This window comes from Myiozetetes cayanensis, unplaced genomic scaffold (genome assembly GCF_022539395.1).
Source record: "Myiozetetes cayanensis isolate MyiCay16 unplaced genomic scaffold, myiCay2020 scf3, whole genome shotgun sequence".
Lineage (NCBI taxonomy): Eukaryota > Metazoa > Chordata > Aves > Passeriformes > Tyrannidae > Myiozetetes > Myiozetetes cayanensis.
The window spans coordinates 35,309,711-35,330,947 of NW_026087521.1; the positions used below are offsets into that span (position 1 = coordinate 35,309,711).

At 41.0% G+C, this 21,237-nt stretch overlaps 1 protein-coding gene across 2 annotated transcripts; it reads right to left on the minus strand.

Moving 5' to 3' along the window:
• Nucleotides 1–1,426: 1,426 nt before the first annotated feature.
• On the minus strand, nt 1,427–19,593 carry BEST3 (bestrophin 3). 2 transcript variants are annotated; one of them, XM_050324699.1, is made up of 9 exons: nt 19,424–19,593; nt 17,677–17,771; nt 16,892–17,125; nt 11,578–11,732; nt 10,800–10,877; nt 10,367–10,519; nt 7,022–7,102; nt 5,576–5,727; nt 1,427–3,222 (listed from the first exon to the last, which is right to left on the minus strand). In XM_050324699.1, exons 1-9 carry the CDS (start codon nt 19,573–19,575, stop codon nt 2,313–2,315), a joined length of 2,010 nt encoding a protein of 669 aa, XP_050180656.1. In that variant the 5' UTR covers nt 19,576–19,593; the 3' UTR covers nt 1,427–2,312. The 2 variants fall into 2 exon arrangements, with proteins under 2 accessions (XP_050180656.1, XP_050180657.1); XM_050324700.1 differs by lacking the exon at nt 5,576–5,727.
• Nucleotides 19,594–21,237: the final 1,644 nt, after the last annotated feature.

Below are 21,237 nucleotides of genomic sequence, written 5' to 3' on the forward strand. Positions count from 1 at the left end.
TCTTCGCAGCTGCTGGAAAGCCTTCCTATACATGTACAGCCAAACTGTGTATGGCCAAACTCCCCAGAAATTGGTATTGCTTTCCTGACTTTAACAACGTGCTACAGAGGGGAGCAGCAGTTACTTTTACTTTGTTTCTAGCTGTGCTACTGGAGCTGTCTGGGTATCCTTAAAATGTATTGTTTATACTTAAAATTTACCATTTGTTGAAGTTAACCTCATTGGTAAATGAAGTTCCTTAACAGTTGCAGATGCAATTAAATTGAAAAAATATTGAATAGGAAAGTATAGCTTCAGCTATAAGACGAAACAGGGAATCAGGAGGAAAGAGGCAATGCTTCCAGAGCTGGGTACTGCCTAGGAAGGGTCATTCAGAAAATTGGACTGCTAGGCTACGGTGCCGGTTATTGCAATATAATTTCGCTTCACAGAGTTTCTCATTTTGTTGGTCAAACCTGAACATAAGAACTTGATTTGCCTGAGGACTTGTTGTGGAGTGGCAAGGGTGAGGTTGCACCAGAACGCCTCACTCCAAAGTGTGATCAAACTGCACTAAGCTGCTGTCAGACACCAGTGTCACCTCATCTCATGAGCTGTGAAGAAGTGCCTCCAAAGGTGCCTGGGAAATCTGTGCTTGGCTTTTCTGCATGCATAGAATTCACATAATATGAGTTTAAACAGCTCTTCCTTGGATCAAGTGTCCTCTGCTTCCTAATCTGATGGGGATATATGTGCTTTTTCAAGTGTCTTCGAAGGATTTGAAAGGGTGACTCTGCTCATACCCTGCCTAATATACACTATTGGGATCCAATTCCCAGACTGAAATAATGCTGGAAGAAGTGGGGAGGGTAGTTGATTTTTGTTCAAGAACTACCCAGATGAGATAGCAGAGTCCTGCTGTATGTGATAGCCTGCTGGAAGGGCTCCTCACCTAAGTTGTTGGCCAGAAAAGCAGGAGCTTGTTCCCAACTTCAGGGAGTCCTAAAGACTCCCAGAAGACACTACAGTTACCCTGTCAGAGATGCTGGTTTATTGTCTGAAGTGAAACCTTCTGGGCGAGAGAGCTGGGTAGACTTGCTGTCCATACAGTCCAAACTGCTTCTACTGGCTGTTGCAGACCCATAACTTTCTGTGTCTCCCCTTCTCTCTGTTCTTTCCATCCCTCGAGTTATCTGGTCTCCCCCTTTTCCATGGAGACAATCTACTTGGGTGCTTACTCATGGGACAATGCTGGTGACATGCTCTGGACTGTGTTTTTGTAAATGTGGGTAAAGAGCTAAAAACAAGGAGCTGCTGCTGCTTTCCTGACCTGCTTTGAGACATCTTGCAGCAGTGACAGCTGAAAGGCCAGGTCACTACCAGGAGGTTTAGGGAGGTGGCGTGGCCCCCCCTGGAGCAGCAGCAACCACCGAATGCTGGTGTAGGTTTGAGTTAATGGAGAATGCGTGTGGTGTGTCTGGAAGCATGGAAATGGGGGCAGGGGAAGGAAGTGGAAAGCAGTTTTACAAGTGGTCCTGGGCCATTTTGTTGTCTGCCTGGGATGACTGTAGCCTGTGCACTTCCAGCTGAAGATCTCCACGAGACTGGAGTTCTAAGCTCAGTTGCCCCTGCAGCTCCACCACCCCTTGAGAGAGTGCCACAGCCCTGTCATCACTAGAGAGGCCACCTGGGACCCTCATTTTACACTAACCAGCCACTGGGTATGCCACATACATACTCCAGGGAGCAAAGACCAAGACTAAGACTTCCCATGCCCTACTCATCAGCAGTTTTGCCTCTTCTATCTTTCTTAATGAACTTGAACATTTAATGCTTTTATTTCTCCAGTGGCACAGCTTCAGAGAGGGGCATACTATTGTCTTACACAATTGAGGAGCCTGATTTTTCAAGTGTTCCTCCAGGCAGTAAGAAACAGTGGGCTGAATCTGTCCAAGCTGAGGAGAGAACCTTTGAGCCACTTGAATAGAAAACAAAAGTCTTCATAGGTCTTACAAGGATGTCATGGACCTTAACCTGATGGAGTGGACAAAGGCAGCAGTGTTCAGTGTGGATTCAAAGTGGACAGAACTGTCTCCACTCTTCTGATAACCTTATTTTTTCCTCTATTTGAGCCAACACAGCTTGCTGTCCTGTGCATTGATGGTAAATAAGAAGCACCATAATGCCTCTTATTTAGGTCCCAAATCTTCTGTTGGATCTTGCTCAGGACTTGTCTGAGCATCAAGTCTGCCCTTCTGCACTTTCAGCAATTCTGTATGAGAACTATGTTCAAGAGAAGACAAGAAGTTCAGTCAAACCCAGAGGAAGCATGGTCAAAGTTTTCTTTCACTATCCTCATTAGAAAATTCTACTATGGCTGTTTCTTTACTGTCCATGTTTTCCCATAAGTGCTGCATCTCAAATGTCTCTGGTGCAGCAGCAGAAGTAACATTGTTTCCATCACTGAAGATCTTTTGTTGTGAAGTTGTCCTGGAATCTGCTAAGGATGGTTCACTGTCAGCTGTACTAGGTCCTGTATTAGGACTATGGAAACTTGGTAAACTCCATCGCTGAAGGTTTCTCTCACGATCTGTTATGAGACCAGCTATGTTACTACCATGGGGCTCATGTTTGGTCTCTCCTATCACAGTAGGAAGTGACTGATGCACCTCCGAGCTTGAGAGGTATGTAGTCATTTCTGGGGGGAAAAAAGGTTGGTTCAGAAGAGCCACATTTGCCTCAGCTAGGATCCTTTGGAGCTTCTCTTCTGGCATGCTTGAGGAGCGCTCTGTTGGCGGATCTGATTTGTCCAGCGTGCCAAGTGCATTTTCCTCGGCTTCAGAGATGATGACCTCAGGAACTGGCTTGTTTGTCTCAGTTGAGGTGTCACTGTCACCAAACTGTGCCTCGTTCCTGGAGGTTTCAGTTATGGGTCCTAGGTCTCGGCTACTGTGAAGTCTGTTACTTCTGTCAACTCCTTCGTGTTTCTTTTTGAAGCTGGAGGCAGAGTGTCTCCCTCTTGTGTGCATTTCCTGCAGCCGTCTGATGTGCCCCTTTTCATCTGCTGGGAAAAACACCGAATTCTCACTTGTCTGCCGACTGTAGCGCCGGTGAGTGGGGTATGCAGGACCCTCGTGGACACTGAGAAATCTCTTGACTCTTCTCAACACTGAATATTGCCTTCGGTGTTTCTCCTCTTCCCAGGGCCACTCTTCCCCATAGAGGAAATCGGTATCAGCCAGCCTGCCAAATAAAGCCAGGTAGTAGGTGTCACTTACTCATAGGAAGTATTAGGTCTCTATGCACATATATTCCACTGTCTCAGCAAGAAGACATAGGAACCAAGGCCCTAGTGTGTCCCTAAGGAAGAGCATGAAAAGGATGAGAGTGCCAGGAAATAGTGCCTGTGCCTTTGAACTAGCCAGATCACACAGAGAGCTCTCAACATCCAGGTGCCCCTTCTACTGAGGACCAGGTTGGGAGGCCACCCAGCCAGGCATCTGGCACCATTTCATATTTGGGCTGCAGCCCTTTGAGGTGGCTCTACATGGTTACACTTATGCTTAGAGTGAGGGAAAAGGGAGAAAGAAGTCCTGCTTCATGGTGTAGTTATTTTCAGGAGAATCCTTCAGGCAAAAATAAAGACAGTGAAAAAGCTACTGCTGGAAGCAGAGTGCAACAATTTCAAAAAATGTTGGAATTACTCAGATGGCCAAATCTCACCTCCGGGGCATGATAGTGTATCTGGAAGTCTCACCTGTACCTGGTATTCTTCTCCTGAGTAGCCTTGGTGGTTCATGAGAACAACAGTTGCTGCACCTGCCAGTCAAGTCAGTACACATTACTGACCCAGTGCACCGCAGAGGACAAGCCAAACTGGCCTAGTTATCTGTCCTAAGGGCAAGAATGGCAAAGGGCTCAGGCCTAATCTAAGGTAAGGAGCACAGAGAGCCAACACTGCCCTGGAGGACAGAGGAATTTCATTCAGCGTTTGTGAAGATCGTAGAATAGTTTGTGTTGGAAGGGACTTTTAGAGGCCATCTAATCCAACCTCCCTGCAATGGACAAGGGACAGCTTCAAGTAGATCAGCTTACTCAGTGTCCCATCCAACCTGACCTTGAATGTTTCCAGGAATGGGACATCTACCACCTCTTTGAGCAACCTGTTCCGGATGTCTACTTGAGGTGACTGAAGAAGGCTTTGGAATTGGGCTCAAGCTTTGTATATTTGGTTTGGACTTGGAGAATCTTTAGAACTTGTTTTTGAAGTCTGCTTAAGAACTACCCATTATTTTTAGAGATATACACAGAGAAACAGCTCAGATGAGAAAATAATAAAAAGCTAACACATCAGAGCTGTTTGCATTTCACAGGGCTAACAGGGAGCTACTGTTTATTCACTCCTTCCTTCATATTTTGTGAGAAGTCCTTCTTATTAAAAAATTTGTTTGTGGACGTAATAATGTTTCTTCTTTGCCACCTTTTCCCCCTAGCAATTGCAGTAAAATAAATTATGTTCTATGAGTTGTCCTTCTTTACTTTTTTAACTTTGTTCTTTACTATTCTCTTTGTAATTTTATAGTTTTTCCAGAAGGAAATAATCCTGAAGAGTCTGATTGTAATAAGAGGAACTCATACAAACTCATTGTCTTTTGTAATAGAATGCATGCAAAAGTGAAAAAATAAGAGGAATAAAAATGAGAAACCAGCAATTTTGAGGCCAAATGAAACAAAAAAAATTAAGCACCTTTTATTTTGATAAAGGTGGGAAATGATGGGAAAATTGTAAACATCTTGAGGTAATTTTTAAAGCTAACAAAATGGCTACTGTAAAGTTTTAGAAAAGATTTTCAGACAAGAACATCTGATATTGCCTGGTATTTGTTCAGTCATGATAGGATTTACACTTACTGACCTGTCTATATTACACTGTGTCACAAGTATTTAAAGTGACAGCTTCTAAACCAACTGGCCTATCACTGATTTCTCAGATAGATCCCAACAACAGGGGGCAGTCCTATATCCTCTATATGTTTCTTTGTAGCGATGGTTCTTCTGTTGATCTTTCCAAATAGTCTTCATCCCTTCACAAAATCTGACCACTCCAACTGCTGTGCCCATATTATTAGTCAATGAAAAGTCATACAACATTTAAAATGACTTGTTGTTGATCTTCACAAAAATCTGGACTGTTTTTAGCTGTCATTTGCTAACTAAATAAGCAAAGGAATAGCTATTTTGCTGTTTGAGGGTGTATGAAGCAGGTGTAGTGAAAAAGGTATTATTAAGAAAAGTCAGTCACTGCCTTCAGGTGCCATCTGGTGCTCAGAGACTGGCAATAAACTCTCCCTGCAAACATGCTCTATATTATTATTATACAATCTAGCTATGTGTGCATGATTTGTATGCAAACATGGACCACTGGAGACATCATCCCACCAACACCAGCCTCTCCACTCCCTCCTAACATCATTTCCCATTTCCATCTCCCCCACCTGCAGTATCGCCACAGCCCTGTGCTGACTGTCTGTCAATCAGCGTGGGCTGTAGAGGTGGTGATCTTTCTGATGGCATTAAGGACCTTAGTACCACTCACCCCATTTCAATAGTTGATCCAAGAAATGAAGGAATACAGTAATCAGCAGCTGCTTTTGTGTAGGGAGGCCGGGCAGAGGAATCATTCCAGTAAATATCTTTCTCAATCCTTGGCAAGTTCATGTGCATCTCATCCACCGCCAGAAGTGAGACCTTAAATTTTTTTTTTTTTTTATAAATCATGTCACTTTCAGCATAGCACAGTATATGAAATAATCTGCTTTATATTCCCTTTAACATAAGGTGTGTGTGATGGCCTGGGCATTAGGAAGAGACTCAGTATTATAAAATAACCCCCCTATATCCAGCTATATTCGTGAAAGTATACATTTTATTTTAACTTGAGTCTTCTGTACTGCAAAAATATTTATGTCAGATTGCAGTCCTTTCCGTACGCGTGATGTAGTTAAATGTGATCCTCCATGTCCTATGGAAAGTTTGTGTAAAGTATTAGCTGTGCTCCTTAAAATGTCTGGAGGTCAAGAATCTTTCTGATAAACTTCATCCCCATTTTAAGACATTCAGAACCAAGTGTGTGACCATCCTGTTCTAGGGCCTTCTGATGTATTTTGTACAAGAGGCTGTAAGGCACTGTAGCATGAGTACCCTGAAGTAGTGCTAAACCAGAGAGCATCTTTGGTAGTGTGAAGTCCTTTCCCACTCCTGTGCAGATCTACATTGCTTACTTTGCTTAATATGGTGGTCAGCTTGGCCTGCCCTTGCTCCCTCTAACTCCTGGGCTCTGCTTTGCTGTCTCAGTGGTCCCCAGTTGGAGTTCGACAGCAGCTCAGTGCCAAGCCTTGTCCTTGGCTCTCTGTGAGGGGAGTGGCAGGTGCCTTCTCGTGTCACTGAGCTCCTTCATGGCACAACAGACAGAGGCTGTTTGGGAATTGGGGTTATCTGCAATAAATCTGTACCCTGGTCATCTCACAGCTCCTGCCACTAAAGACACTGGCTCCTGTGCCAACCACAGATACTGCTGTGAGTGGTAGCGTCAGAAGATGAATGGTACTGGCCCTGCTTATTAGTTCAGGGCCCTGCTTGGTCTTTTTAGCATTTTCACTGCCTTTTTTATTTTTAAAGGAAGGTTCATATGCAATGTTTTAATCTCAAAACATTCAGATTAGCAAAATGTGTTCTTATCTATGTGGGAATAGCTTTTGGATTTTGCAGAATTGACCTACATTACATGTTTTTCCAGGCATAAAGTGATCTTATAGTTTGAAACCAGCTGTTTGCATGTTTTTTCAATCATCATAAACACCAAATAACAAAATCAAGATGAATTAGCTTGTAGAAACAAACTCTGAGGATCACAGCCTTCAGGGAAAGAATTTGTTTTGCTGACACTTGTTGCCCTAATTTGTACCTCAGTTTAAGAAATAAGATTAAATGTAATGATAACTTATCATACAGAAAAGCTGGAAGTAGAAATAACAACAGCAACCTGTAAATTTCTATCGATGCACCAATTAGTTTCAAAATCATCATCATCTTCTCCAAATGGATTAATAAGCTGTTCAGCAACCTGAAAAGAAAATGAGACAGTGAAGAGATTTTGGCATGCCATGTCAGGACTACTGCTGCAGAGAAAGTAAGACTGGATTTTTCTCTCTCTCCCTGCCTGTCATTTGCAATCATAGCTTGATCCCCTGTTTGATGGTTTTGCCAGCCTAGCGAAGGAACAGCTTGATTTCCCTATAGATTCATAACTCTGTGCTTTGCTGGTGCTGTCAGTCATGATTGTTGGTGCTGGCCTGCTGGGAATTGAGACATGTCTGGCCTAGGGTAATTGTCACATAAGATAGTCATTACCTTTCCTTGCTGTTGTCTTTGGCTCATTTAAGTGAATGGTTCAGCAGCTAGGGGCTCTGTCACTGCACTATTGTCTATGATAGTCTACCAGCCCATTGGGTCAGTATCCCCAAGCCTTGCAGCTGGAGTTTGCTGGATGGAGTAGAGCTTGTCTCTCCAGCTCAGCCCTCAGACCCTGCTTCTTTATCGAGGTTAATCCTATTGGCAACCTTCCACAACTTTTCAAGAAAAACAACCCACAAGAACCTTGACTCAAGCAGACTCCATGCATCATGCTAGCCAAATCCAAGAGACGGAATCAGAGTCTGTTCTTTAATTTAGCCTGCTGGGTTGGGTTTCTGTACCTGAAGTGATTGAAACTGCAGGGCAGAAGCCCATCCTGTGGAGGAGATAAGCAAACAGTTAGCTCAGGAACATTGGTGGTGAGGCACCTTAGTCTGGGAATGAGTCTGGGAAGAGAACCCTTTCTGGCTACCCACATCCAGTAGAAAAACAACCAGAGACTGCCCCTTCATCCCCATGATCACCAAAGAATTGTGGGGAGAAAGAGCATAGCCACTGAGGGTGGAAAAAAAAAGATGAAAAGGAAAAAAAAAATGGTTTTAGGAAAAGCAGTCTGCTTCTCTATTTCTTACTTCCTTGATACACTGAGGTTAAATATTCTCTCCCCTCCATGCTTTTTCTCCTTCTGTTTATCTTTTTAAGCCCTGCTTTTGAAGCCAATCGCATTCTCGATGACCCTTCAAAGCCTTCCTAGTGGTCACTACGGCCATGCACAGAAGCAGCAATCAGGTCCTTGATTTAATGTGTATATGGGTGAAGAAGCTGTATGATTAAACAGTCCTGCTCGTTCACCTCACTATGAAGAGCAGCAGTCACTCCCTGGGTATTTTTCCTATGTGCCTCTAGGCTGTGCCCATGGCTAAGCTGGCTCTCCCAGGCCATCACTTCCCAGGCCATCACTGGCCGATAACAAAGGAACTGCTGAGTAGACTAACCCTATGAAAACACATGTAAGGAGGAATGAAGGAAGACAGGGGCACCTCTGCTCACACTCGTTGACTATGTTATTAAGTTCTGGGTATACCTATGAAAGTGCTGCAATAAGAAGGAACCAGAATGCAAGTCTGTGCTGTGGCTCTGGATCAACTTTGTGTGAAGCAGAGGTCACCACCCAAAAAACTTATCACATGAGCTTAAAAAAGCGAGCAGCACTGGGACAGAAGGAACGGCAGTGGTGGCCGTTTGCTTGGCTGACCTGATCCTGGAATGTGAGGCATGGGTTTATTCTCCAGAAAGGAATGTAGTGCTGGACAACTAAACTCTGTATTTGGACAGTTCATCTATCCCTGTAATGAAAATGGGGATTTAGAAGTGTCTCATGTGATGGGAAAATTTGGCCCTATATTGTAGGTATAACACACCAGGCTTGAGGCCAAGGAATGAGCTCACTTTAGTCATTATTTTTGAGGAATTGCCAAATTACTGGAAGTCAATATCTCAGGGCCCATTTTGCTGCCTGGCAGGCAAAGCCCAAAACACTCAGCAGGAAACCGGCTGTAACCTTCAAGACAGAAATATCCTGACTCGGGGCACTGAAGGTTTGGATGAACCTCCGGTCTGAGGGAAAACTGCTGATGTTAAATTAGCTTTTTAAAACTTCTTCTCCTCCCTTTCATTTCTTTATCCAGAAGATTTTTCAGTTACAATGGCATCTCATACCTGCTGTATCCAGGAGCTGGCTGGAAGCCCTGAGCCTAACTGGAAGAGATGCTACTAACATCCTTCGGTGCTGATGAAGGGGAAACCATTTTCCCTCAGGAGCACCAGAAGGGCAGTCAAAAGGAACAGCTTACAGTTTTGTAACCAACTAGTAAAACCCTGGAAGACATTGCCTAGAAATAAAGCCTCACTTTTCTCCAGGAGAAATTGTTACCCTCAGTGCACCAGCCTCCCTTCCTCTCTCTCCTGCTCCCACCTGAGATGGTCCCTATGCAGCAAACCCCTTTTTCCCCCTGATTTCCTAGGACATAGGACTAGATGAGCTTGCCCTGCAGGCACTTTACTTTCCCTCACAACCTGCCAGCTGAGTGTGCTGTCTTCTCTACCCTTTGGAGCTGGCTGGGAAAAGGGGGCTCTAAAACTGGCAAATTTTGTGCAATGTATATTCTAACAGAAACATCAGAAGTTTCCTCTAAGTTTCCAGCCATGATAAATAAACACAAAAGGAAATATTAATGTGCACAGACCCTAATGTACCAATTTGATTTTTATTTGAAACTTTTTTAGAGTTAGTCTACTTCAGAGGAGAGAACCACCTTGAGGTACATGGCTTAATTACTCAGCTATGAGACTGATGGTGATATGTTAACCTAGCAGTCATCAATGGGCTGATGGGCCCATCCAATTCCTTCTGTAACTCTTTTTAATGAATATTTTTATGTAGTGCAGTTTTAGCCAATCTTGGCTGTGACTCTTTCATAGTCCCCTGGAACTGGAGACCTTTAATTGCCTGCACGTGATGAGGTTAACAAACAGCAGATACTAGAGACTGGCTTTGATTACAAGAAGAAAGTATGATTCAGTCCCTTTTAGCCAATGCCAGGTCTGCAGCAATATTTCCCCACTGAACAGTGGAGTGGGAGAAGGGTTTTTTTTAATCTTTCATCTGTCATTTTATAGGCCGAGTCCTGAGACCTGATTTGTCTGGAGTAATATTCCCCTGGGGAGTTGCGGCTGCATTGGTGCTACTCAAATGGGCTCTTTCAGGTTCATGACCATTTCTTACTGTTCAATCAGGTGGAATTAAAAATGTATTGCATGATGTTTCTGTATGACCACAGCACACTTGGGGCTGAGTTCAGCTTTGGTGTAACTCTGGTAATCTTTGGTGATTTTACAGTGTGTCACAGATCTGACACCTTGACCAGCCCCATAGAGAGGGTCCCCTCATCACCTTTCCAGAAAGCTAGTTTACCTTGAGCCATCCTGCGTAGAAGAAGAACTGTAACAGTGTGAAGATTGGAATGTAAATATCTAAGTCATGGCCCTGATACCCTTGGTCAGTATCCAAAAACTGGCGTCCTATCAGGCAGGCAAAGAAAAAAGTATAGACTGCGAGAGTAACAACCTGCAAAAAACAAAACTTCATTGAAATAATTGAATAATTGAAATAATGGAATAATACAATCTTATGCACAAAGCTACACATACCCAAGGACCTGTGTCGGACTTTTGCCGTATAATTTATGAATCTGTAGGGAGGTATTGCGAATAGGAAGGCCACAGGTATAATTATGACCAGGAAGAACACCCAGGAAACATAAAAACATTTCAGTGAATGTTTGGTACCAACCTCCCCATTTATGGAAATCGTGTTTCAAATTTACTAAAGGAAAATAGCTCAGTACCTGGGTATAGACCAATGGAATTCCAACCCAGTCATATCCAAACAAAAGACTGCACCAAGACCGGTATTTATTCATCTCCTAAAGGGAAAACAAACAAACAAACAAAAACCAACAAACCCCAACAAAATAAAATCGCGTGGGGTACCATTATGAATTATAAATGTTTTGTGACAGTTCATTTTTGCACATATAAAAGGACAGGGAGATATGGAAATATAGTATATGTAAATTGATACCATAACTATATCCAGCACTCCTTTTGAATATTCACTTGGTTTATGGAATTGGAATGCTTAGTATTTTATGTATTTCTTCACAAACTATCTTCTGTTTCTATCTTATCCCCAGTCTAGTGATACATGAAAGAGAATATATTATATCATAAAAAGGATGTTTTACCACTTAATTAAATATTCAGGGAGATTATCTTCCCTGAAACTGATATTAAAATCTTCAAAATGCTAGATTATTCTCATTTCTCATATTGTCAGCAATGGAACAAGTATGAATTCACAGTGATGTTACAATAATATTTTACTCTTCAATTTGTTTCTTCTTTTAATACCCTCTTAGTCATATAAGAAGAATCCTAGAGGACTGCTGCTGTGTGTTTTTAAGTGTGCATTGGTACACAATGAAAACTGGGATAAATCCTGAGTAAGATAATTTAGATGACACAGGAGATCTGTGCACATTAAATAAAATCAATTGTATAAGTGAAAAGCTACCACATAGCAATATCAGATTAGTTTTCTGTAGATTTACTTCTTCTACTTACATTCATCAGTGTCTGCAGATCTACGCTGTCACGAATTCTTCCCTCTTTTCGTGCCTTTGATGCCAAATTTCCAAACCAGACAAATGGGACCCAGTATTTCAAGTGGGGAGACTTAAGTTCATCAAAAAGTTTTCTTTCATATCTTGTCATGAAGCCTGTTTCCCAAAAAAAAAAAAAAAAAAAAAAAAAAAAAAAAAGGCTTAATTTATTCTGTGCTTTCAGTGCTACTGATACTATAAATTTTAAATATGTTTGAATCTGTTTATGTGATATTTGCATAGAACTCTTCTAAACACAATTTATAATTCTAATTAGTAACCTACTCTTTTTTTTTTCTTTTTTTTCCCCAAGATAGATCTTGCTTGAAACAACTTGGTTTTGCATTAGCTATCTATGCAAAATTCCTCTTTACCAATATTTTGCAATAGTTTGCTATTACTGTGTTCTCATATCTGACTGCTGACATACTGTAGATACATATAATGCTAAGAGTTGTACAAATTACTCTCTAGTTTCATATTCTGCTTTCAGAAAAGTAAGGAACAGGATATATCAGTCAAGAAACTATCACTTTTCAGCAATGACAGCTTTCAGCAGCATCTCAACATATGTTGTGAAGGCAGTTACACGACCTTCTGATTCTGATCATTTTTTGGTAAATTTGCAAAGCAGTGAGCAAGCAACAGAGGATACAAGTGCATTCATGAAACAGAGCTCAACAGAGAGTGTGCCTTCTGCCAGTGAAATACTTTTCTGCCAGATTGTTTAATGTTTTCTTTGGGGTTATGAAGGCATGCAAAGAGACGGAGGGGGAATCGTGAACAGAAATCCCGCTGCTAATGGGACACTGGGCCAGGTGACATGCTGTGGGGCTGCGGGCTAAAGCTGCTCTCTGCCTGGCAATTTGCCATGCTGGGGTGCTGGGAAGGTATTATGTTTCCTGAATAGTTCCCCTGCCCTGTGAAATCCTTCTTCTCCCTACTGCAAGCAAGTCCATGGTCAAATACCAGGGGAGCCAGGGCTCTGTGTGACAAAACCTGCGTCAGAGCCAATCACTGTCTGGGACTTGGCAAGGGAGCAGCTGGGTTTTGGAGCAATATCTCTATCCCATTTGTGCAGAAAGCTCTGCTTTGCTGTCCTCCTTTCACCCAGCCTTGGATAAAAGCAATTTCAGAAAATTCCCATTTTCCTTTGTCCAAATCCTAGATTTTTGGGGATTGAAGCAATCTTCAGATTTGGAGGAGCCTAATTTTTGCTCAGATGTGTGTCATCTAACAGGGTGGGTATAAAGCTTCTTTTGCTGTGTTGACATTAGCTCTGAAACAGGACAAAGTTAGTAACGTGACAGCTCCAAAATAAGTGGCTCAGCCAATCAATTATAAGTTTGAATGCTGAAAATTCAATAAGGGAATTGAGAGTAGATTCCAACTAGTAACTAAGGATATGTCCAAAGTTGCTAACATTGCTAAAGATACGAGGCAGCAAAAAAAATAAATATACAGAAACTTGGCTGTGTCATATAAAAATGTGAATAAGGATAAAGAAAATTTGCTAAACACAGTGACTTTCTTAAATATTGTGTTGTTGAGGAAGATGGCACCGTTGTGCAGTTGCAACAAGTTAACACAGGAGATTTGAAATACTGCAACTACTGAGAGGGAAGGCAAGGACAGGACAGAATATTCTGTGATAGAGGAAATGTTCAGCAGCAAGACACAGTACTCCTGCAGTATCCTGGAATTTGAGAACATAATAAGATAAAGCTTTTAAAAGGCCTCTGGGCAGTTTGCAGCCGGCTCTCATAATCAACTGTACAGAAATAATCAGGCAACCAGACAAACTGACCTGTTAGTCATAACTCATGACTTCTAAAATTCAGTCTTTTAGGCTGCCTTCCATTTCTATCTGACCAGCCTGATCATTATAGGACAGGAAAAGATGTTTCTGTCAGGTTGAAGCAGACAGACAGGATAACAGTCTGGAGTAACCACTGGATGCAAGTTACTTGGAGGCTCTGGGAAGTCATTACATGGAAGGACACACTCCTCCTGAGGGGAGTCACAAAGAATGGCAAAGCTCCAAGGATCAATTCAGCTTTCCCACTGAAACTGGGCACTTTTGTTCAGGAAAGCTCAACAAAGTTTTGTTCTTTGAATAATAAAGTTCAATTTGACATTAGACCTAGTATTCTTACTGCAGAAAATACTAATTCACCAGCTCTTACTGCTGGTGAAGGTGATGGCAATACAGACAACATATGGCTCAGAACCACTTGCTGTTATTGCAGTGGTAAAGAAACATTTTATATTCCATCAAATGCAGGGGAAGATATCAAACCTCAGTTATTAAAATTATATGGTTTCTAAATGTGGTCATACTATTTGTTTTTAGGAGTATTTAAAGAATTAACTGAGAAACTCTCTAAAGAGCACTGGTTTTTACAAGCACTGGAAGACTGGAGCAGCTCCAGAAAACCAGAAATATTTGGCAAATATTGTGCCAAGATCTTGAAAAGGATGATCTAAGGAATGACTGAATCCCTGTGAAAGTATGAGAAGACTGACATAGGGCGCAATCAACAAAGAATCAAAGGGCACTAATGTGAACAGTGCTGACCAAAGAGATCTTATGGGATAATTATTGATGAGAACACAAGCCTGGCTGGAAAAAAAAAATCACTTGTGCTCTTCCTCAAGTGATTAGAAGAGTATTCAGTTCTCCTGACAAAACTGAATGGTTTGAGATAAGACTGGTTCAGGGTACCCATATAAAATATCCTGAATACTAGTGGTTACAGAAGAAGGAACAATGAGCAAGTAGATAAAAGTTACACTTTCTGCTTCTGTGTTATGTGGCAAAGGGTTAATCGATGCTTCCTTCCAGTGGAGGATTTGAGACTGCAGACTTCAGCCATCCTTAGGTATTCCTGTGTTGTTGAGTTCACACCTCATGTTTCTCTTCAGCATTTCCTATCAGCTCTTTTTGGTGGCTCTCTCCCCCATGGCTCACTCTTTACTCTGTTTTTTAAGACTTGTGATCTTGAGCACCCAGCTTCCCCCTTGCACCTTGCAGCCAGCAGAAGTGCTATCTCAGGACTGCTGCTAGGCATTTGACACTTACGTTATGTGTGCTGCAGCACTCAGCATCTCAATGTCATGAATCTACCTGCATCTGCTGCCTACAGTTCCACAGGGAATGTTAGAATATAAAAGGACTCAGGAGGAAGGTCCAGCACTGAAGACCGTATCCTATAGGGAGAGACTACATGTGGTGAAGCTACTGAGGTTTATTCAAGCCTTTTTGCACTCTGCTACCAGGTAACTATTGAGAGAAAAATGATGTTTTCATCTAATTAAAAAAAAAGAACCCAAAACCATTACAAAATCCAGTGAATAGAAGATGACACTGTGCAAGTTCAGACTGAGAATAAAATTGCCCTCTTCAACAGCAAGTTCAAAGAATGTCTGTTCACCTAGGGTGCAGTGTAGACTCCAGTATATCCAGCTGAATTTTAAATCTGGGCTGGTTGTATTCCTAGAAGATATTACAGCTTAGTCAGAAATTGCAACATGATAAAGGATGCTGTTAGTAAGCTTTTGTGTCTTGTGTTATGGATGAGTCAGACTAGATTATCATGATCCTGTTCTCAGATTTGAAGTATATGAATTTAAGCAGTTCATGTGCTGAAAAGAGAAATGTGTAGCAATAGTTATACTGTGGCAGTTCGCAGTTTGACAGCAAAGTCGTCACAAGTTGTTTCAATGATGACTGTGCTGTATCACATTCTGCTGCTCACATTCATATTAAATGCCTCCCTCCCATGCAGTCTGATACGCAATGCCATAGGGAGCTAGGGAGGGGGTGATTGCAGAGTGTTGTCTAAATCACTGGATTTTAATAGGAGCAAAATATACCCTGAGGTGCTCAGTATTACATCAATAAAAATTCCTGCATCACAATATGCATTAAAACTTACAGAAGAAGGACTGAAATCTAGAGCTGACTACACTATCAATACTTAGATATACAGTTTATGTTGGAATATTTTCCACTGTTAAAAAAACCCCAACAACCAAAACTTGTTTTCCAGTCTACAATTTTTGGACAACACTGTGACATTCTGTCTCTTTTGGAACAGATTGTCTTTAGCAATAGGGAGGCAGAGCTGGATTAGCTGCCTGGAAATGCTGTAATTTTCCAGTGCGTAGTAGGAGCAGGTTGCTGGGGAGAGCGACAGAAGCTTCCTTGACCTCTCACAGGCTCAGGTAAACACTGTTGTTGCACAGCAGAAGGAAAAGAGTTTCAAAATCCAATGAATCCAAAGTAAATGATTTTTTTCCCAATAAGATTGGTGCATTCTGCCTGGACTTTTCTTAATATCCAAAGGTTTTCACACATATTTAAAATGTGCATATGTATATACACTGCATATTTCAATGTGCTGCAACTTTGCTTATTAATCTCTGCCAGAGGAAGAAATTTAAGAAATGAAGGACATTCAGTAAAAAACATATGACTTCTCCTATTTGGAACAGATCCCCACATCTTTGCACTGGTGTTCTACCTCTGACTGACCATGCCAGTCAGAAGGCACAGTGTCACACCTTGCCTTTAAATACTCAGTGGTCAGTCCTTCATAAACAAGCAAAGTGTTACATGACTGAACTCCTTTCAACATCATCACATTCACTGTGTTATCAAAACAAACAGAAAATGAAGACATGCTTAATGAATGCTTTTTTAACATTAAAAAACTTAGTTTAAGGTAAGGTTTTGAATTTAAAGAAAAAACCCTTGGGGTGGAGGGTTTTTCTAAGCAAATCACAACATTTAAAATGTCTACTTAAAATAAATTGAGATAAAGCTGTACTCGTGAAGTGCTTGCAAAGATCAGTTTCTGATACACAAGACAAAGTTATATCCTAGACATTGAGGCAATGGCATATAACAAGTTACCATTCCTACTGCTTCACACTGTATTGCAGCTTTTTTACTTTTCGTGCTTTAGAAAATGTTATACCTGCTCCATATACCTGAGTGTTTGGGGCAGGCCTATTGCCACAGTGTCTGAAAGAAGATTCACATAAGAGTCTTAGACTCATTTGATTTCTATAGTGTTGCGAAATGAAGACTTTAGGAGTATTAAAGATGCATGCTTAAGGTCATGTCATTTAAGTCACTAACAAAAAGGTGACTGCTTTGACGTGGGGAAGTATGGGGCACACGTGGGGCCACAGAGGAAAAAAAAAAGAGTCTGGCTCTTTCTCTCCCTGTGACCCCAGCTCTAAGAGAAAGGAAAGCAGGACTCCGATACCTGCTCCTACCACGTGGTCCATGGTGGGGAACCTTTTGTACACGGCTGTGCTCACAGAGCGAAAGATCAGCAGAGACGTTAAATTCACATAACGCATGAGAGTCCTCCTTAACAAGCGCCCGTACTCATCTCTGCCCTGGACACAGCTAGAGATGAGGAACATCAGACGATCTGGCCATGGCAAGTTCACAAACTGGTTCCACCAGCGATTCACTACCAAAGTAACATAGAAACCTGGGGGTTAGAAGAAAAAAAAAGTCAACGCCTATCAGGATTTCTGCTTGGGTTACTTTGATTTAGTTTGCAGACTATTATTCGTAACACTAAGCTGCTACATTTCCCAGAATAAATGCAGTAAGTCGTGTCAAAGCCCAGAATGCCATCAGTGCTAATTATTTAATAGACACTGCAACTTGATGGCACGTTCCAGCTGAGTATCTCAGACCCATGAACTTCCAAATTTCCTCTTCTATAGTGAAACTTAAGTGAATTTAGTGCCTTGAAAGATCAGGCATAATGTATCAGTGTTAATTGGCAATATATATATATATACACACACACATATATGGAAACCTTTTTTGTTAGTATATTAAGAACATAAGCATAAATGTTGATGTGACAAAATCAACTTGATTTAAGGAGACCTGTTGGAAGATGATGATTTATTGTGAGCCTCTAACATCCCACACGCCCCTCAGCTCTGAAACGCTTCCATGCATGGACATTCACAAAATGTGTGGACAGAGAGAGACAGTGTTACAATTTCACATGCAACCGGTACTTACCAAGCACAAAAGTTACTGGGATTTGTTCAGCATATTTGTCACAGTAAATTGATAATTTTTCAAAGAACCGTTTTTGGTTACCTGTAAGAAAAAATCTGCAGCAAAAATAAAATGTATTTGTCCTTTCATTATGTTCTGGCACTAGCTACAAAGTGCAAATAAGTATAAATAATCAGGTATGTGCAATGGGGAACAACCTTGGCTAATGTCTTCAAGAGAATTCTTAAAGGTAACGTGCTGGACACTTTTGGCATGTATTAAAGAAGCTGGAGAAGACAGTATTATTCCCCGGTCTTTGCGGTTTTCTTATTACTAATTTGACTGGCACTACTAATTAGGATTAATATACCTGAAGAGAACCAGTTTGCTGCCTCATACTGAACAAGGATGATAGCTGTAAGTCTGCAAGTAGAGTTTGCTCTCCTTTTTCAGAGGGGTACTTAATGAAAATACTCAGGTCTGCTTGAATTGCAAAAGGTTACCAATCTGTAATTGCTTTTATTTGAAAATGTTGTTGCAGCAGTTTTTTACTCTTACTCCTATGAAATTTTTCTTTTCCAATAAGATTTTTCATAAGATTAAAACCACGACAACTTTATTTATTTTGCAGTGCGGAAAATATTCACCAACTTATAGCAAATGAGCGGACTATGGCAACAAAATACAAAATAAAACAAGATTAAATATATATTTTTTATTGTATAGATGAGTATTATTACAGTTATTCTTTGATTTCATAGAAAAGAAATATATAAAAAATATTTGGTGGGATTTGTTTACACTTGTGCAATAAAAGCTGTAGCATATATAGAAAGCTTTCCATGGTGTATTTATCATGGTCTTCAATTGCCTGACATTTCAGTAAAACCAGATTAATTTAAATGAATGTGAGTCTCTATTGTTTCCTTACATATTAATACTGTAATTTTCTTTCTGAGTTTATAGGCACAGATTACTGAACATTTTGGAAAATTACTGATTAATCATAAACTGATTTTTTCCTTGCTTTACATAAAAAGCAGACACAGGTATAATTATGGATCATGGTAAGAGCTGAATCATTATTGTGATACTTCTGTGTAGTGTACTTCATCAATTACAAGTTTGACTGCACTAATTGATGCATTCCATCTGTCATACAGCTGTTTAATTCACACCTTGGTGGAAGAAGCAACTCTTCTAACTGATCCTCCCAGGTGCTGGATGACACACAGATAATAACCATGTCTGGCTTCCATGCAGTTTTCCTTGGCTCTCTGCAAGCCTAGAAATAAGGTTTGCATGCCATCCTAGCTTTAAGCAAAACTTTGCTTTTCCTGGCTATATAATCTGACTCTCAACTTATTACCTCTTGGGGTTGTTAAAGAAATTACTACTGACTAACTAAAGAGTTCTGCAAGGAGAATAAAGGGTCTATACTGATTGTCTAAAGCAGGGAGGCACACTCACCTCCTCCAGCTCAATGTCAGAACAACAAAGGCTAAGCTATGAGTGTTTATTTAGTGTAACTTCAGTAGGATAGTTGCTCAATGCTGGGCTGAAAATACAATCAGCTGAATACAAGAGAATTTACACTCTACTTTCTCTGGAGCAGTAAACTAAACATGGAAAGGAAAGCACATCAGAAAAGTCCAAGGAAAAGATAATAATTATGCAGCAACCTCCTCCCACCATTCATCGGCCTAACACTAGGAAGTTTGAAACTTCAGTATAACATTTAATGAGATGTGAATTGGAAAGAGTGTACCTGTATAATACACTTATCGCTGTGTAAAGAGTAGCAAAAACAATAAATTCTCTGTACAGCAATTTGTAGATGCTGCCTTTCCACCTTAGGAGTAATCTGTGAAATCCAAAGAAAGTGGCATTTGCTACTTTGCTTGAATAAGTGACTGTCATCGTCTTGGCAGGCTGTGCCTAGAAACAGTAGAAGAGAAGCAGGAAACCAATAACATTTTAGACAGCATATCCTAACCTGAATGCACCCTTGCATAGGTAGACTCATAGATATACATGCATATATAAATATATAAAAGTATGTGTACATAAACACATGGGGTGTGTATTCATATATATACATATAAAGAGAGAGAGAAATAAAAATCTTGTAGTTACAAGCCCTATTGAGACTGCCCTGCAGATTGACTGATGCTAGGCTGTATTTGGGCTTTACCTCAAAGACCACCCAAACTCAAGAATTAGCACTGAATGTGGCCACTTCCCTGCGTGGCAGAGACATGTTACACCTCTGAAGTCTCTGCTTACTCTCAGTTTGCTCCAGTCTGCTGCGAGCAAAGTATAGGAAGTAAATATGCTTGAAACTTTTTTCCAAAACTTCTCAGTTTCTTGGTAAGAGAAGTAAAGCTAAATTGCACAAATGCACCTTCCTCCCCAGTCAGTATTTTTAGCTGGCTTGGTAATTATAATAATCTAAAAACCAAATGAGATTTGGAGACTCCCTCTTTCATTAGCAGTTACGACAGCAGCTGAGGTCAGCTGGGGAACTCTGTTGTTTCTCACCTTGACTTAACCAGACTTACTCATCAATACTTCAGCATTGCATGGCCATGCAAAACAAGCAACAAGGTTGCTCAGGTAGGCAGGGTGTAACACAGTATAATTAAAATGTTACTGAAAGTACATAGGTAAATACTTTGTGCTGTGTTTTTCACTTGCTTACCCAGTATAGGGAGACGCTACAGAAATTTTGGCATGCTTACAGAAAAATCCCAACTCTGAATGTGGGTGAAAGAGGTTTTATACTACACGCAAGAAAGGGACTAACTAAGATGAGCACCTCCAGATAGTTATTGTGTTTCACAAACATGATTCTTGTTTATATTTTCATGCTGCCACTGTAGGACATTTATACTTGGGGAAAAAAACCCTGAACCCCTAGTTAATAGATGACTTGGTAGCATTTCACGCAGCTTGGCTCTGTCTCTGATGCAGACCATAAAGTCTGCCATTAAAATTCGCTGTAAAAGCGCCACTTTTTCTTTGAGCTGCCAAGGAAATCAGTAGGGAAAAGACACCATAAGCCTTGTACAAGAGACAGGCTGTCTCTTTTCCTCTGCAGAATGGCTGCTTGACGTTTGCCAGTATGGGATTGGAGATTATTTTTTGTTATTGTTTTTTTTAAGACACATGGGTTATATTCTTTAGCATCCAAATGATAGCTTTCCTTTCCATGAACTTCAGCATAGACCTTTAAATTTTTTGTTGTCATTTCTGTACCCCATGAAATTCACTTCAGGAGCCAAACTGGCTGACTGGAATGCAGAAATGCAGTCCTGTCTGCTAAAAATCCTGTGGTCAGGATTCAACGCTTAAGAAAATGGAAAAAATATCCATCCTCTATCAGAAAGGGAGCTTTACAAACAAGGAAAGAAATCTGTGGGGGCTGGGCTATAGGGACTGGGCTATAGGGGAGGAATAGGGTAAAAAATACTCTTAAAAATACACTGAGTTTCCTGGGATCGCTCTAGGAGGCTTTAGGCCTTGGCCATTGATGCTGTGGAGTATGTATGTTCAAGCCATATCATTAATGAGTGTGTCTCT